Source organism: Pangasianodon hypophthalmus, chromosome 3, assembly GCF_027358585.1.
Source record: "Pangasianodon hypophthalmus isolate fPanHyp1 chromosome 3, fPanHyp1.pri, whole genome shotgun sequence".
Classification (NCBI taxonomy): domain Eukaryota; kingdom Metazoa; phylum Chordata; class Actinopteri; order Siluriformes; family Pangasiidae; genus Pangasianodon; species Pangasianodon hypophthalmus.
In genome coordinates this window covers 19,037,710-19,056,453 of record NC_069712.1, presented here as the reverse complement: position 1 = coordinate 19,056,453, position 18,744 = coordinate 19,037,710, and the positions used below count along the sequence as shown (strand labels likewise).

At 38.8% G+C, this 18,744-nt stretch overlaps 3 protein-coding genes across 4 annotated transcripts; all 3 read right to left on the bottom strand.

Annotated features, from left to right (window-relative positions):
* Positions 1-176: 176 nt before the first annotated feature.
* LOC113538988 (neurofilament medium polypeptide) lies at positions 177-4,866 on the bottom strand. The gene is made up of 3 exons (XM_026934506.3): positions 3,609-4,866; positions 3,206-3,330; positions 177-3,098 (listed from the first exon to the last, which is right to left on the bottom strand). The coding sequence occupies exons 1-3, from the start codon at positions 4,572-4,574 to the stop codon at positions 1,049-1,051; spliced, it is 3,141 nt and encodes a 1,046-aa protein (XP_026790307.3). The 5' UTR covers positions 4,575-4,866; the 3' UTR covers positions 177-1,048.
* A 3,760-nt stretch (positions 4,867-8,626) lies between these two features.
* On the bottom strand, positions 8,627-13,489 carry ifit8 (interferon-induced protein with tetratricopeptide repeats 8). Its single transcript, XM_026933079.3, has 2 exons — positions 11,537-13,489; positions 8,627-11,142 (listed from the first exon to the last, which is right to left on the bottom strand). The coding sequence occupies exon 2, from the start codon at positions 11,136-11,138 to the stop codon at positions 9,840-9,842; it is 1,299 nt and encodes a 432-aa protein (XP_026788880.2). The 5' UTR covers positions 11,139-11,142; positions 11,537-13,489; the 3' UTR covers positions 8,627-9,839.
* Positions 13,490-13,631: 142 nt separating this feature from the next.
* Positions 13,632-16,747, bottom strand: comtd1 (catechol-O-methyltransferase domain containing 1). 2 transcript variants are annotated; one of them, XM_026933092.3, is made up of 7 exons: positions 16,590-16,747; positions 15,459-15,571; positions 15,074-15,179; positions 14,866-14,984; positions 14,316-14,370; positions 14,089-14,222; positions 13,632-13,960 (listed from the first exon to the last, which is right to left on the bottom strand). In XM_026933092.3, exons 1-7 carry the CDS (start codon positions 16,636-16,638, stop codon positions 13,808-13,810), a joined length of 729 nt encoding a protein of 242 aa, XP_026788893.3. In that variant the 5' UTR covers positions 16,639-16,747; the 3' UTR covers positions 13,632-13,807. The 2 variants fall into 2 exon arrangements, with proteins under 2 accessions (XP_026788893.3, XP_053088959.1); XM_053232984.1 differs by lacking the exon at positions 14,866-14,984 and having other exon boundaries at positions 15,078-15,179.
* Positions 16,748-18,744: the final 1,997 nt, after the last annotated feature.

Here is an 18,744-nt window from a genome sequence, read left to right as displayed (position 1 = left end):
TGCTGGCAGGGCAAGTCACAGGTTTGTGCACGCATTCTAATACATTTCTAATAATAACAGCTAATTCATAGAGATTTGTATGATGGATGCTTTTAAAAATTCTTGATATGGTGAAGCTTTCTTTGAAGAGACTAACATATTTTTGGAAGGAGTCTCCAGTGTCAGCTCTTTGTAACCTGTATTTCTGACACATGGAACTAGCTTCAGAATGGAGGGCTTTGCAGTATCTTGTCAACATGACAAGCTGCATTTTTTGTCTTTACTCCCAGAGAGGAAAAAAGAGGCTGTTGAGGCAACTACTGTTTGACAGTGACGATGCTAAATGTAACTAAACATGGATTAAATGTTTTGTTCTTTAATAAATAAAAAATATGTCAGTGTTGGCGAACTGCTGTGTTATATGAGGAACAAAACACTTTACTTCTTACGTAATGCACCTCATGGACCTGGCTTTGTACCTCAAATGCTTAGCATGTGTATGATCCTCCACGAAGGGGAACTAATAACACTCAAGTAACCCTTGTTTTCCGGGGATGATTCCAGGCGAATAACCAGTTGTGCTATGTTACAGTCATGCTGTACATCCATAGAATCATAGATTCACATTTTATATTAGCTGTAACTAAGTTTGTTGTGGAGTTCTGCTACATGTCTGGGAGAGAAAAGTAATGGCACACCAAAAACAAATCGATATGCTGAAATACTATTTATTCTGCCAATATATAGCATTCTGTTAAATATACACATTCATCTAACAAGCAGTTGTGGTATAGCAAAATATTTGCATTTAAACATATACATTCTATTTTATTACCTATTTTTTATTCATCAGCCTAGATTTAACCTAGATATCAGCAAACATGCATACATCAGCTCTTAAGTTGCATGTAGGTTAACACTGCAGTTATTTGTTGCTTCATGCAGTTATGTAGCTGTTCATGCAGTTTTGAAAGCATTTGTGCAACATTCACATGACTTATCTAAACTGCTAGTTACTTTTACACTTTGCATTACTAATATTGCCTGTGAAGCTGTCTCAAAAATTCATTCATATATTTACTCCATTCTCAGTTACTTCTGGCACGTCTCTCTCTTTTTTCAGATCTGCTTTCATGCTGTTGTCCTGCCCTTTCTCAGATACAGAAACTTGTTCTTTCTCTGTAGGCTCCGGTTTTTTGGAATCTTTCAGGGGTGTAGGATCCTTTTCAAGATCTTTACTTTTAGTCATGCCCATCTTGCTACTGTCCTGCTTTGCCTCGCTGCTATCAGTCTTGTCTGATATCTCAATTTTTGTGTCCTTGATTTCACGTGAGTCTTTGTGTGTGTGTGTCTGGTCTTTACTTTGTTCTTTTTCTGGTGAGGTCTTTGGAACACTTTGTTCAGGCTGTACATCTTTAGAGGTTTTACTGTCTATCTCTTGCCCCTTAGGCTTGATTCTATCCATCTCTTTGATGTCCTCCGAAGTCTCCAGTTCATGCTCCTTGGAACCTTGTTTCTCTGGTTTTCGCTCATATTTTGTTTCCTTTTCAGTAGATTTTGGCTCTGTATCCTTCTGAATGTCTTCTTTCTGTATTTCAGAGGATTTGGTTGTTACATTTTCCTCTGTTTTAGGACTGTCTACCGTATCTTCTTTAGTGCCATCTGCATTTTTCTGAGACTGCTCCTCTGATTTTGTCTCCATCCCTACAACTTTTATCTGTTCTTTGATCTGCATTCGATCAACCTCTTTCTCTGTTTTCTTTGATTCAGTACCTTCCTCCTTTTTTGCACTGTCCATCATGTCCTTTGTTTGAATCTCCTTTGTTTCAGATGTTTCAACTTCTGTTTCTGTGGCAGCAGTTTTGGAGACATTGTCCTGTGTTTTTTGTGCCTCTGTAGATTGGGCACTGTCTCCCTTTTCTGGTTTCACAGTTTCTCTATCAACCTCTGGTTTGCTGTCCTCTTTTTTCACCTCCTCAGATTTTATTTCTTTTACTTCACTTTTTAGCGCCGGTGCCTCTGTCTTTACTTTCTCTGCCAGCTCTTTTTGCACCTCCGCTGCATTATCCTGTGCACTCGCTGCATTAGTAGTATCGAGTACTTCAGCCTGTGAGGTTTCTACACTCTGCTTTGAATCTGCTTGGCTGTTAGGACGTGTCTCTTGTCCTGTCTCAGCTTTTTGAGATACTGGCTGTGAGTCAGCAGTAGATGTGTCCACCTTCACAGATTTCACCTCACTAATTTCTCTGTCTTTCTCCATTGCTTTTCCAGGAGAGGAATCTTCAGGCTCAGCTACATTTTGTGTCTCTTTTTTTGCTGTTTCGTTCTCAGATTTTGGAGAAATCTCTTCCATGGCACTTTTTCCTGGCTCTGTAATGGCCTCCTGTGTGGCTGTTTGCTCTGTTGGCTGTGGTTGTTTAATACTGGCTTGGTCTATTTCTTTTGCTATGTCTTGTTTCCCTTTTTCAGTGTCGAGAGTTACCTTTTCTACATCCTCATCACCACTTCTATCTGCTTGTGGTTTTTCTGTTTTTGTGTCTAAATCTGGTTCTTTGGTTTTGGAGTCTGTGTCATCATCTTTGTTGTAATTGTTATCCGTATCCTTCTCTCCAGTTTGTTCTGATGCAGTTAAATTGTTCTGTGCTGGTTCAGTATTCATGCCGCCTTCCTTGAGATCCATAACATCTGTAACATCTGTAGACTTTTTTAGTAACTGCTCTTCCCTTTCTGTTGGTTTCTGTTTCTGTTGGTCCAGTTGTTCTGCATTGGGGCTGCCTGTGTTATCCTCTGCGTCTGATTCTTGGGTCTTTTTTTCCTCTAAGTGCGCTTCACTTCCTGCTGCTACACCTGCATTCTCTTTCTCGCTACACACTTTATCACCCTCCCTTTGTTCTTCAGCATCATCAGACCCTGTGTCTGATATCTCTATGTCTTCCCTGGTTGTCTCTGTAATAATCTCCTCAACAAACTTGTACTGCGGCTCTGCTTTGCGAGTCACTCCCCCTACCTTTGGGACACTAGGCAGAGTATAGATGGGTGACTGCCTGTAAACATAAGGCACTGGTATCTGTGCATCAGAAAGAGTGGAGTATCTTGACTCCTCACCCTCCAGCAATTTTCTGTGTAGGGGGACATAAGAACAACACGATTTGATGCAGCTGTTCAATAATTGACAAATTGTGAATTTTTATATTAAGTGAAACCACACTGATATTGTGACCTTCACCTGTATGAATAGATTTCAGCATCCAAGGCCATTTTCACATTTAGCAGATCGCGATACTCTTGCACATGGCTACTCATGTCATATTTGGTGTTTTTCAGCTCCTGTTCCAGTTCTCTAATGGTGTCCTGTAAACAGACATTGAAAGAATAAACTGAGGTTGTTTTTTTTAAATTAGAAACAGAAAAACAGTACAAATGATTTCTGAGTGTGTTATATAACTCTTTTAGTTTAGGTCAGGAGTGACCATATTTCTGAAGCACAGCCATTCTACAGTGTTTCACTAACACATGGCTATATAATACATGCGATCAGGATTAAGACTGGACCTAAACTAAATGATGCAGTTTCTGCAGTATGTTATTTGCAGTTTCCAGTGACTTTCCAGGGATGACAGAAAACTGACCTGGTAGTGATGGATTTCGGCGGTGTGTCGTTGCTCGAGGTCATACAGCTGCCTCTCCAGAGCTTCTCTCATCCCTCTGACTGAATCCAGCTCCACGCTCTTGGTCTGCAGCTGCCTCCTGTATTGGTTGATTTCAGCTTTTGTGGCTATCAGAGCCTCTCTGTCGGTCTCGGCAGCTTTGGTGAGTCTGGCCAGCTGACTGCTGAAGTGCTGCTCTGAGTGCGTGTCGAGACAGAAAGCGCGACCTTCCAGCTGTGTCCTGATGTTCCTGAGCGCCGCGGTGAGCTCGCCTTTCCCCAAACCGCTCACTTCTGCACAAACCCGCGTCTCCTTCATCTGCGTCAGAATATCGCTCACTTCAGCCTCGTGGTTTCTCTTCAGGAACTCGATCTCGTCTGTAAGAGCTTTCGCCTTTCTGTCCATCTCTTGTTGGGCTAGATACGCGTTGTCGATGTATTTCTTCAGCGCAGAAATGCTCTCCTCGGCTTCAGCTCTGCTGCGCGCCTCCCCTTCGCATTTCTCCCTCAGCGCGTTAAACTCGTCCTCCACACGCTTCTGCTCCAGCTCCATCCGGTGCTTCTGCATTGCCATGTCACGCACCTGCCTCCTCAGCTCCTGCAGCTCCGGCTCGTACTGCTTGGCCAGAGACGTGGACGACTTTGCTTTTAGTCGAATGTCCTCTATTTCCCTTTCCAGCGCTCTGTTTTGGCTTTCCAGACGATGCACCTTCTCGATAAAGCCCGCGAATCGGTCGTTCAGGCCGCGCAGTAATTCTTTCTCGTTCGTCATCCTTAGAGGCATCTCAGGAGCAAAGTGGCGCGAGCTGTGGCCTGCTTTCGGAGTTGATGCCCCGCTCGCGCTGGCTCTGCTGAGCGCAGGTGCCCTTGCGATGCGCTGTGATGATGGAGGTGGCTGATAGCGCTGCTCTTCCCGTCTCCAGCCTGCTCCGTTTAGCAGACGCTCCATGCTGAGAGTCGTGCGTTTTATCGCTTTGCAGACTTGTCGGGGTTTTATATTCTGCGCGATGTGTTAAGCTTGCAGAACTGAGGTGTCAGTAACACACAGAATGAGCAGCTCAGCAACAGCAGCAGCAGCGCCGGGCACGCGCACTCAGTCTGACGTCATAAAACCCCACACATGCACCTTTAGTACAGAAGGACAAAGACATAACTAGCCGAAATTTATCAGTTATGACTGAAAAAGTTTTTACCTTGCAACAAAGTGATAGTTGCAAGTGAAGACATTAAGACGCAGAAACTTTTGTCCATGCATTTATCACATCTTGTCTTGACTATTGCAATGCCCATTGTATTGGACTACCATTAAAGGCCATAAGCAGATTACAATTTATTCAAAATTCAGCAGCTAGAGTTCTCACCCACTCCTCTAGGTTCACTCACATTACACCCATATTACATAGTCTGCACTGGCTACCTGTAGTTCCTAGGATTCAGTACAAAATCCTTCTTCAGACCTTTAAAGCCCTCCATAACCTTGCTTCCTTATCTATCTGAGCTCCTTCATCCCTACATCCCAGCAAGAATCTCAGGCCCTCTGATTTAGGCCTACTCATTGTACCACGTTTCCGTTTCTCCACCATGGGTGGTAGATCATTGCTCCAAAACTTTGGAATTCACTCCCCCAGAACCTCAGAAATGTTACCTCTATCTCGACTTTCAAATCTACTTAAAACACATTTATTTCTTCAGTACTTTGGTTTGTTTCCTAACACTTGAAATATTTCTATCATTGCTCTTTTGTTTGCTCTTCTCCTATGTCTATTAGTTTGGAATGTAAAGTGTCCTTTTTACCTTGCAACAAAGTGGCCAGTTTCTGAGAAAATATGATGTATGTAAAATATACTTTGTTCTGACTACAAGCCAGAAAAAAAATGTCTGTGCAATATGTATGCCCTAAAGATTAGTGTTTTACCTTAAATCAGGTATTTCAAGGCAGGTTCTGGGGACCCATTGCCCTGAAGCATTTGATATTTTCCCTACTGCTGACGCTTCCTTCAACGTCAATCAACAAATCAACTTTTCCCTGTTTGGTCAGGTGTGCTGATAATAAGGAAGACCTCTCTTGCTTTGACCCTATAGCATGCATAATAAAAAAAGTGATGTATAATATGATATTCTTGAGCTGCAGTCACAGTGACAATCCTGTAATAGTAATTCATAGTCAGTGGTGTGTCAGACTTCTTTTGTGTCTATATTTGTGGTGAGCTACATGGTGTATGATGTATGCATACGTCATACACCATGTAGCTCACCACAAATATAGACACAAAAGAAGTCTGACTATACTGTGACAGGCAGGAGCCGGCATCCAATGAGGAGAGAGAAAGAGAGAGTAAATGAGAGAGTCCAATGTAGTCAATAAGAGGAAAATGGATTCAGGAATTATGGAGTGTTATCTGTTTTCTTGCTGAACAGGGAAGACATTTAAATTGGTCTGTAATTTGGTAGGACTCTGTAGTGAATGATAGTCATTTGAGTTATCCTTGTTGTGGAGTTTGTATTGTTACCCAGCTGTGAAGTTGTTTTAGCTAAAGAGATTACAATAGCCAGATGGTGAATAAGTTGCATTTGGTGTGTTTGCATTTTTTTCTTTAAACTCAGTTATATCTCAACTGGTATGTGTATTTTATCTGTGTCTTTTGGTGGCCAGATGTGATAGTATTGTTTTCTAAACTGTATTTTAGCTAGCTAGAGATTGTGGGCTAGCACCCTAACATCCATTGGCATGTAGCGTGGGCCAAACCTCTAAATTCAGCATTCCAGTGAAGCACTGTGGGATTACAGTGGAACAACCCCTCTGGCTTCAATCAGATCTTATATATTAGTTAGCTAGCTAACAATAAATGACTTGTTTGTTGTATAGGTTTTGTGCTGTTTATGATACTGCTTATTGAGCACAGTTACTCTGCAACAGCTCAGTGATGAATGAGCACTGCTACTGGACAGGACAGAACTAACCCTCTAAGCCCAAGACAAGTTCTTGTTGAAAGTAAGATGTTTAGCTCTTTTACCTGATACTCAGTAACTGTGATAGTCATGTTGATGTGCAAAATAAACTTTTTATTCTCATGCCACTTCTATAATACCAGACGTTTATTTATATCTTCACTAATGCTTGGACACAAACCACATTCTACTGTACTAGAAAGTGTGTCAGTACACCTTTGGTGTCCTATTTAGGCATGCTATTGCACAATGAGCTGTTTGTAGCACTGCTTTGAATTGTCTCTGAATGTATATTGACTTGGTGCTCACAGCCATGAGATTAATCCGTGCGGTGGAAATCAAGGAAGAACAACCCAAGTTACAAAATGTTCTTCCTCAAGTAGCTTCAATACCATTTTTCTACTGAAATCTTACATTCATTGGCTTTACATTTAAATGTATTCATTCACTGTCCCAGTTTAAAGGCACATACTAAAGATACAAAAGACACACCCTTGAAGGTTCCACCCTAGTGAAAAGCAATGATATAGTTTAGTACTTTTTTTTCTATACATTTCAGCAATGTAATAGGATATAAACACATTGACATTGTTGGTTTTTTTTTTTCAGCCTTACTCAGATGTATATACTCTCTCCTGGTCATCTTTGGCCCAAAGTTGGATCCATGATTTATAGGAACCATGAAGTTGTTTTATAATATTCATACTGACATTCTGGCAGCTCCCAATGAAATATCTGCTCAGAGGAGAAATCAGTGGCACTCCATACTCTGTGAAAAAACAGATGCTTTCAGTGAATTCAGTGAATCAGGACAAGGACGTGTTTCCACTTGCCTGTCAATTATATTGCTTGTCAGTTCAGAAAGGCACTGTTTGTGCCTTAGCATTCAGCTGCTCTAGCCTAGGTAGCATGTGTTTATTGTGTGCTGGGGTGTGGCTTTCAGGGGACCACAGAAGGGAGAGACTGTATGCTTCAGCTTCAGCATTAATCACTTACTATATATCTACTATATATCACCTCCACCACATAGCTCACCTCCGTCACATTCTTAGCCTTAAAGACGCAGAAACTCTTGTCCATGCATTTATCACATCCCGTTTTGACTATTGCTATGACCTTTTTATTGGACTACCATTAAAGGCCATAAGCAGATTACAATTTATTCAAAATTCAGCAGCTAGAGTTCTCACCCGCTCCTCTAGGTTCACTCACATTACACCCATATTACATAGTCTGCACTGGCTACCTGTAGTTTCTAGGATTCAGTACAAAATCCTTCTTCTGACCTAAAATGTCCTTGAGCTGTGGAAAGGCACTATATAAATAAAACATTATTATTATTATTATTATTATTATTAATATTATTATTATTATTATTATTATTGTTATGCATTTTTTAACTATTCACACACCATGTGATACATAGATTCGTCTTGGGTTCCTTTCATGAACTGCAATGTTCCATCTGTAATTATTTTAACATGCTTGAACATGTTTAGCTGGGTATCACACAACTGGCTACAGTCAGCAACTGTACTAATGCCAATCAAATAATCAAGAGAGAAAATCCTATTTAAAAACTAAGGCAGGCTATAGTCACTGGAGCTATGGCACGCTACTTTACTTTCCCTGTAGCTCTGGCTATAGTGCTATAGTTATCAGTATCAGCTTCAATATCAGCCGATAATGATAAAACACTGCATAGTTTTAACGCCGCCTTAAACAGCTTAAACTACAACAAATGGAGCTTGTGTAGGCTGTTTTGGGAAGGCCACTATAGCTCTAAAATGAATTGGACATTTTTCTGCTGTGTACATATCCCTTTAGAACAAGAGCTTCAGCCCTTCAGCCCTAGAGACCCACTGTTAATTTTTTGTGTCCCAGCACGTTCGATCAGCCTCATGAAGGGCCTAATAATAATCTAGCCAGTTAGATCAGGTGTAGTAAGCAAAAAGCTACAGGGCACAAGGTCCCCAGAACTAGACTTGGAAACCTCTGTTTTTGGCGACATATGCAGATTTTCATTCACCAAAAGCATTCTTATCATTTGCTTTATTTATTTATTTAAGCAGCAGAAAATAATTGGCCTAATTAGCAGTTTCAGTAATGCTGAAGTCAGAGAGTGAGAAATTGATTGGCATACACACACACACACACACACACATTACAGCAAGTTAAGTGAAGAATAATGTGTGGTTTATCCATGTCCTTCAGGTAACTTGGTGTTACCAAATAGTCTTCCTTTTAACAACGCTGTGCAAAGGTTTAGATAGTTAAATATTACACTAAAATGCAAATACTGTAAGTACATATACATATAATTAAAGGAAAGAACTATATAAATAAATTTTAAAATGAGTGATGCTTCCAGGCAGGTGTATTTCGTGATAACATTTAACACAGTTAACAACCACCTATGCCACCTATGGCATGTATAAAATACTGTGAAGCCCAGCTGCCCTCAATTTTGGGTCATGATGGCAAGAAGAAAAGATCGAAGTGGCTGTTAAGTAGTGATTATTAGCGAGTGGATGTCGTGAGCTTCAATTATAAAATGGCTGTTCTACTGGCTCATTGTTTAGATACAGTGAATAACGTGACATTTAGAACAATGAGAAAGATCTTTACATCTATGCTCGTGCAATATTTAAGAGAAAACAGAAGACCAACATACGTACATATATAGGAAAAAACCAACATAGCATGACTTATTAACATTTAGCGCCACCATGAGCCACCAGAACAGCTTCAATGCACCTTGGCACAGATTCTACAAGTCTCTAGAACTGTAGTGGTGGGATGAACACCATTCTTCCAAAAGAAGAATGTTTTGATGACAGTGGTGGAGAGTGTCAGTCTAAAATCTCCCACACAGTAGGTGTTCAGTTGAGCTGATATGCACTTGGGAAAGGCTTTGATGGTCATGTTCATCAAACCATTCAGTGAGTCCAGGGGATTTTGGTGCTGGAAGGGAACACTCCAATCAGAATAGAAATCTTTCATGATAGGGTAAAGGCAATCAGTCAGAATAACTTTGTACTAATTTTCAGTGACACTTTTCTCTAAAGGGACAAAACATTACAGCAAAATCCCTCCACAAAGTTACAGAGCCCTGTGTCTTAATAACATTTCTTGAAATCATGCAACAGCTCTTGTTATGATCATATGTTAAGCAGTGCTCTTGTAGAAATATACTTGACATTAATCATGATTATTGAAAATTCTAAGCAATTTGATAACAAGTTACACCAAAAGTTACACAAATCTAATTCTCATTACGTGCAGTATTTTCTCTTAAAGAGTGCATGAACTCTCGAATCTGGTACACATCATTTCTAGTATTGCGAAGGACTTTGTGGAGTCTATTTTTGCAGATCTTCCATTCAGTGGATACTTTTTGCAGTGCCATGCCCTCTTTGTAATGCTTAACTGCTGTTGCCTCTGAGCCCAGACGGTACATATTGAAGTCTCCATAGATGCGATGCCAAGCCTGGAGATCTGCTGGCTGCAGGTTCGGCCGTGCAAACAACTCTTGGAACTTTTGCTTTGCTTTAGTGTAGTTCCCAACTTCAGCATATCTGTGTGCTAACTCAATCTGCGGGTAGATGAAATCTGGATTTAGGCGGGCTCCCTCTTCTAAATGGTGTATGCAAAGGCTTAGGAGCTTTGGGTTGTGCATGTCTCTCAACTGCATAGCTTTCCAGCGGTAATCATTGGCAATTTCATGGTGCAAACGTGAGGAGTCCGGGGCTTTCTCCAACATTTTCTTCAGCACCCCCAGTGCCATGTCATAGCACTCCTCCTTCTTCATGAATTTAGCAACACTCAGGACAACACTCAAGTCATATGGAGCCATGTCTAGTGCTTGCTTCATGTGCCCCCATGCCTCTGCATTTCTCTTGTTCTTGTAGCACTTGAGGCCCATGAAGACGTGGATCATGGCATTGTCTGGATCCAGTGTTAGGGCTCTCTTTAGCTGGTTCACTGCAGGCGACTCTTCAAAAGGTATGCGCTTGTCCTCCCTGATCTCCAAGCCCTCCAGGTGAAACAGAGCGAAGGCATAGCCAGTGTTCCACTCTTTGTCTTCTGGTTCTTTCTGTAGAGCCTCATGAAAGATCTCTTTTGCCTTGATATAGTGCTTTTTGGAGAAACGCAGAAAAGACCACGCCTTTTCACTCAGGACCTCACGGAGCAAGTTTTCTGCTGGAGTAGGGAATGCTCCGGAGATTTGTGCCAATTTCTCCAAATATACTTTGGCCATGGTATCATCAGCCATGTGATGGTGCAACCAGGCTAAATTTCCATACGTGACTATATTGTGGGAATTATCATTTTGCTCTTCCTTTGCTTTTTCCAAACACTCGCGTGCCTTGTCACTGAAGCCCTGCAAGTGATAGACGTAAGCACAAAAATTTAACTCTCTCTGTCTGATATTCCCTACATGATCAGTCTGGACCGACAGACTCTCAGTGAATTTGATCTCCAGGTAATTAAGATCAGCATCCTCCTTCTGTAAGTCCCAAGTGAAGTGGCACTCCAGTTTCTTAAGTTCCTCCTCAAGCATCTTTCTGTAAAGCGAAAAAGACACAATGCTGCAGTGTGTTTTTGGCAACATTATTTCTGTCATGTGTTGAAGTGTAAGAAGGACTAAACATCCGACATTATTTCATTTGTTTGAATCTGCATAAAACTGGTTTATCTTATCTGATAACAGATCTATAAGATATTATCTTATATATATCTACACACACACACACACACACACATATATATAAATCTTATAATATCTTTATATATATATATATATATATATATATATATATATATATATATATATATATATATAAAGATATTATAAGATTTATATATATGTATATATACACATAAAGCCATATTAGGACAGTTTTGTGCCCTGGTAGAGAACAGTTACATTAAAAGGGTGTAAAGCATAAAATCACTCACTGTCTGAAGGAAGGCTTCTCTTATGATATCAGAAAACCGCTCGCGAATAGTTAGTAGTGTAGAGTCGAGTAGAGTCGAGTAGTGTAGAGTAGTTTAACTACTCACTTAACTTTCACTTTCTATTTCTTTGCAAATCAAGTTAAACGAAACCGAATGCGTGGAAGTATGAATCCTGTGACAGTCCAGTGAACCCTGGACCCAGTCATGATAATAACTAATTAAAAGCCTGTTAAGTGCACGTGAAATATTGTCTTCAACCTGAATCTCTACTCATACTGATTTTAACAGTTTGCAATATTTCTTTTATACTTTAAAAATAAATTCTGTTGAATGTTGGCGGACAAGTTAAGAGAAAGGAGTGCTGGCGCCATCTAGCGGCCACCGCCTGCTATTAAAATTCCTTAAACACAAACGTTTAATGTCTCCCCCATTTAATGTAAAGGCAATACAAAACACTAATCAAACACATGGCCGTTTTCAGGTAACACAAACAGTACACAGGACGACAGAGAAACAATTTTTTTCTTTGAAAAGTATGTAACATTGATAAAAGCATCATAGGTATACATCTTTTGGGCTTTTCTTGTTCACCAAGAAAAGCTTATTAGTCAATTTAGGTCAAAGTACATTTAGGGATCATTGTGCAAAATCACATGTCCAATAAACTCATACCATTCCCAGTGTACTCAGTATCAGAATCTTTGTGGAAAATAGTATAATACATAACATAATGTTAATAATAATAATTATAATTATAAAAAAAAGCATTTAATTTGATTGCAAAGAAACCTGAAAAGGCTAACCCAAAGGCAGAAACCACAGGACAGTTGTGACAGGAGTACGAATATAACCATTTCCATTACCAAAGAACTGTCGAAGAACAATTTTTTTTTAAATAATCAGTTGTCCAAAATAAAAACAGTAACTTTAACACAAGTGTCTAATGTAAAAGTAAAGGATTAGTGCTTTCTTTTTCAATTGACTCAAACTGTAGGTACAAACAACTTAGGAATCCAGCAAAGTAAAAATCTCTTCGGTTCATTGAGTCAGAAGTAGCATCTGTTTGGTTTTTCTTCAAAAGTATAATTAAACATGGCAGTGGTATTTGTCATGATGTCTTCTGTGCAGGGTTTATTTTGGTCCTATGCACATTGCCTTTCCAAATAAAGTAATTGCATGTGCATACTTCCACAACCTAATATTTCATAAAAAGTCAGTGATATTGTACCCTGTTATGGCCAATAGTACTGTCTATGCCTTCTTAATATGAACTATCATAGCAAAGTAGAAAACAAGGAACAGGTCATTCACATGGCAACCGATAATGCCACTGCACTATCTTGGCATTATTGTTATCAAGGAGGGAGATACCAGAGTTATCAAAAGGACCAGAATGATGTGAAATATAATATAATATAATTATGGAAGCTTTGCCCTTTCCGGTTAATTCTCTTTCCTCTTGATTTTCTTTTGGGCTCCAATATTATATTTATAATCTAAAAACATTCTAATGCTTTTGCCAAGTAGGCTGGTGGGTTGCTGCACTGTTAAAAACTAATAACGTCAAATAAGGAAAGAAATGTATTTGCACTGACCATTAGCAACTTCTAAATCATCTGAGGAAATTAGACTTATCCTATTAGATACGACATGCATTTCTGACACCTTCCAGTTTTCTAAAAAATTAGGAAAAATGTGGATTACCTTTCAAATAATGCACTATGTATAATAGAAAAGTAAATTGTCACCATGAATTAGATTTATTTGGCTGACATGATCTACTTCTAAGGAAGGAAGGAGTTAAATGGCATAATTTAACTGTTAGTGCCGTGATCCACGCTTAAGTCTGAAGTAAGCAATTAGCTACAGTGACATCAAGTGCATCGGCTGCACTGCAGTAGTTCTGCCCATGAAGCCTTGTGTCAGTCCTTTAAATAGGTCCTTAAGAAGAAAACAGAAGTATGTGTACTCTATTACTCTCCACTACTTTAAGTATATATAGGCATTCAGCTACAATGATAATGCAGTAGCCTACAAAATTCACTCAGACTGCATTTAAAGAAATCTGTGCTCGAAAAATAGGGATTAAACAGGCTCTGAATTTTTCAATTTATTCAACATTTCTCAAGACAGTAAGTAAAAGAGATCAGTGAGCTGCTGATTGATGTCTATGTCTTTAATAAACAGCCACATAATATATGATTAAGTTATAATTAATTATCAATAACAATTATACAAGGTCTATCATGGGGCACTATTTTCAGGAAATGTTTATAATTTAATAGCCAGTGTTAGGCCATCACCCACAGTGAGCATGCTCAGATCCACTCGCTGGTCTTTGTGGAGTTTCTTATTCAGCTGGTCAATGGTCTGGGAGGTGATGTCATCCTTGTCAGGGTTTATGACTTTTCCTCCCCAAAGGACCTGAGGAGTGCAGGGATGCCAGATCAGCATGTGTGCCATCTCGGTGAGGACATTGTTATCCTCGTTAATTATGTTGTTATATTCAGATTTTCCAGACACTTACAGTTATTAATCTACTTCATACTTACGTTATCAATAGCTATTATGCCACCTTTACGAATAAGCTGGAGGGATTTTTCATAGTAATTTTCATAGTTTTTCTTGTCAGCATCAATGAATACAAAGTCGTAGGTTTCAGCTTCACCAGCCTCAAGGAGTTGATCTGTAAAGAGGCCAAATCATTGACAAGTCATAGTCGTATACAGCTTAGATTGAAAGAGAATGAATGTGTAAAGCTAAAATATATCAACATTACCCAAGGTTTTAAGTGCTGTTTGTTGGCGGATGTCAATTTTCTTTTCTACTCCAGCCTGAAAAAGAAGAATTGCACTGGTTATTCCTTCTCTTGAATTGTGTCATGGTTGTGTGGTGCAATAGCTGCCCTTCTGCCCTTGGGATACAAAAACACAGTAAAGCAAAGTACTGTGATGCTTGACTTTGCAAGCTGTGTCGACACCGACACCGAAGCTGACATCGACAACTACTTCGGTCAGCATTCTCTCATCTCTGATAGACATTTCTGCATCTCTTCAGTTTCCAGGTAATTAGGCTACATACTGTCCATCCACCAGGGGATTGGAGGAAATCAATCTGTAAAATGTAGCTAGCTACCTTGCAGTTCTTTTAAATAGAGCAAAAGTCCATGAATACATGCAAAAAGAGTGATGTTCTCCTTTAAACCTGACAAGCCTTTCTTTGCCATTTGTCACAATCCTGAGAGATCTTCAAAGCCGCAGACCCTTCATGGATTTTGAACCGACCATTTAAAAATTTTTGGTAAATTTATGTAGCTTGTGTTCACAAACCTCTTTAAAGAATGGCTTGGCTATTTGCACATAATCATCATCGATTTCACAGGCCACCACTTGGCCATCCTCAGGAATGGTCAAAGCCATACTCAAGGTGTTGTATCCAGTATACATGCCTGAGACGAAACCAGAATCATTTTTTCAGAGATATGCATCTGTTATTCACTGGAATGTACAGACATCTTAATAGAACTTGCATTCTCACCTACTTCAATGGTTTTGTTGCCCTTAATCAGTTTTATTAGATTAGCCATGAACTGAGCTTGTTCTGGAGCCACCATCATTATGTTCTCAGGATCTTCCATTGTTCTCTGTGAATTAGAAATACAGATTATTTCAAACAAAAAAGCATTGGGCAAGCATTATAGGTAAAGATGGAATGCACATGTGATTTTTAGTTATGTTTTTGTTAGCCATCTTTTGTTCATATGCTAGATTTTACTGACCTCTAGTGTCTGTAATATCAAACAGGCTTGTAGAATTATGCATGTATGTAATGGATTTTTATCTTAGTGATTTTTTGTCGTTACTGCGTTAGATTTGTGAATTGGAAAAATGTGATTGGAGTATATGCTTGTGAGTGCACGTACCAAGTGCAGTTTAGTCAGCACTGGATGCTCCCTTAAAGAGTTATTCACCACATAATTGAGCAGAGGATTGTCTCTTTGGTGACTCTTGCTGATATGACTTATTGTTCCAGTTCCTTAAAACACAATAATGTTAAATTAATAATGGCTGGAGAAATGAAAGCTACCTACCTTTTTGCAGAAGCCTAAATATGAAAATTGATAGTCAGATATGATTTGTCAGATATTTGGATGGAATAATCTCTAATTCTAATATTTTTTAAAAAGTACTGTTTTCCCCAAATAATCTGTTATCTCTTACAGGTAACGCTTTTTTACTTCACAGTCCCCTAAGTTCTGAGTATGAGCCGGGGAAATATGTGGTACAAACTCCAAAGTACTGATCAATTATTTTAGTGCAAAACCAAAACTGTGTTACTAAATTTCACTGAAATGACTGGCACGATCTTGGTAATATAAAGAAAATAACATAATAAAACGCCTCAATTCTGAGGAACAAAGTGGTAAGTTGAAACATACACAAAATTTGCAATACTATGCTCTCTATGTTAATGTTTCATTTAATTATACTTAATTGTATATACTAAATCTACTCACAACATATTGATGTATACAGATGGATTGTTTTTTAATGACATGGTATGAGCCTAGTAAACCTTATTAATTGTTGTACTTATACAACCTACTATATAAATGTATAATAAATCTGTAATAGATGGGTTCATATTGTACAAGGTATATGACAACAATTGCAGTGAAAGTAAATCTAATTTCAAAGGTAGTTTTGGAAAATGCAGAATAGTTAGAGACAACTAAAAATACCAACTAAAAAATAAAAATAAAAATAATTAGCGAGTAATATAAAGTTGTAAGTAATACTGACTTTTTAGTTAGTTGTTGTTGTTGTTTGCTTACTGTTAGGTTTTACAATTTACAGTTGTCCAGTCTACAATATTTAAGGTATTATATTATGTACCACTGATCTCTCAGAGGGTTGATCACTAATATGACACAGCAGTTAAGCTTTAAACAGGATTCATTCTGGAATTATTCTACTTGTAGATTCAACCTCTCTGACTTTTCAGTTAAAAGTCTTATTAGATTTGTGTTCAAATTATCCTGTGACAGTCTTACCTGATAGTGCCAGGAAGAGAAAAACAGAGAAAATAATCCTGGAAATCATTTTGATGCCTCTTTCACTGTTTTCAGCAGGTGCCTAAGTCCAGTGACTTGTCAGTGCATGTGTTTATATCACATGCACACATCAGGGAAGGTCCATTGTATGTTTGGTCTACTCAGGGTAAACAGGAACGTCCTTTCTGCAGTGTTTACTTTTGATGAAACTGCATAACTTTGATGTTTAACTAAATGTGCAGATGCCTAAAATTTCGTAACTGAAATTCCATCAAACAGACCAATAAACAATTGTATACAAGCAGCTGAACTGTTATAATGTATAACAGCTGCACATATTATTGCAGTTGTTGCAAAGCTGTCATGCGTGTAATATTAGGGTGCTAAATCAGTACACCAGGCTTGATATTGATTAAGACCTTAAATCCTCTATTCCTGCAAAAATGTTACTTTCCATGGACATATACTTGTGTACTCCAACAATATGTTTTCTCAGTGTAGACTCTTACCTTTACATTACATTTAGTCATTTAGGGCATTCCAGTGCATGTGTTATTTATATATGTTCTACATTAAGGACATCCCAACACTGAGACTCTGTTATGACTGAGTAGGGAAAAATCAGCAGTGTTGCGAGCTGAAATCAGTGCAAACATTACACTTGCTTACACCACAACTCTTTTTTTTTTTTTTTTTTTTTTGGATTTTTCCCCCGATTTTCTCCCTAATTTTGTCATGGCCAATTCCCATCCATCAGGCAGCTCTTCTCACACAACAGCTACCAATCAGGGAAGGTGAAGGCTATCACCGGCTTCCTCCGAAGCATGGGAAGCCAGCCGACTGCATCTTTTCGAACTGCTGCTCATGCGACGTCAGGGGGCGGAGTAACACGCTCAGAGGAAAGCGCTGTTAACCCCCTTCCCCTTCTTAACCCCATGAGCTCATAGATGCTCGTGATTGGCTAGTGTCACTGTGATTGATAAGGGAGAGAGAGTAAACCACCCCTCCCTCCCTGAGAGCATGGCCAAGTTTGCTGTCTTGTGCTCCCATCCACAGATGGCTGTGGCATCATCAGGATTCAAACTCTTGATCTCTGGATGTAGGGTGAACACTTTTCTGTTGTGCCCAGCTGTTGACTTCTTGAATCTGATTAGTCAGAAGGTTGTTTAATTTTCAGCACTGCTCTGACAAAAGTGGTTCAAATCACAGGTTTATATCAATCTAATCTAATAGATCATTGTTTCTATAGGAACGACTCATTCACAGGGATTTGTATGGTGGATGCTCCACATAATCTAAATCTAATAATTATGAGTTAAAGAACATGTTGTTATTTAACAAAGAAAAGTGTATAATTAAGCAATATTGCACTTGATTGCTTTTATGTAACAGTTTTATAAATAAGAAATTAATATTGAGTAACTGACATTATATAATTAGTTTACTTTTGCTTTGCGAACAGAAATAGATCCCGAAAAAGCCACACGCACTGATAGCTTGTTGGCTACCTGGCTAGCTAGATGACAATGATTTGCACATTCTCATTAAAGGTGCTTCTGGTGAAATTGGCTTCTTGCTTTTCATCTTCATCTGCTGTGCTGTCATATTTTAAGTCAGAAGTTATATTCATGAAAAAAAATATCACTTGACATGTCCACTGATGTCAGTAAATCAACTGAATTGGATTTTTACGTGGCGAACACAGACAAGTGGAGTAATACAAACAGTGAAACATCCCAGTGTGGTTATACTAAATATCAGCACTCTTGGAATGCTGCTCGTCCAGTCAAATTAGTGAACTGGAACTAACTGTTTTATAATTGTTAATATGGCAAGGTTTTCTGTAGGATATATTTTGATCCACTGTAAAAAATGCTGTACATTTACAGTTTTATTATTTTACATGATTGTACTGCAAATGACTGGGCATTTAGAACACTGCAGAAATATCAGCATACACAATGCATAGTGGGATATCAAATGTTTTATGTTGGACTAAGAATGGTAAAGATTCTATTTATGCCCTTTATTTTAGTGACTTTAGGTGAACCCAAACTATTTTTTGTGTGTTTATATGCTAGTAAACACCTTGGTTTAGTAAAGCACTGAAATCTATATATTTTCGTGGGAGTTAATTCAATGGTAGAGGTAGTTG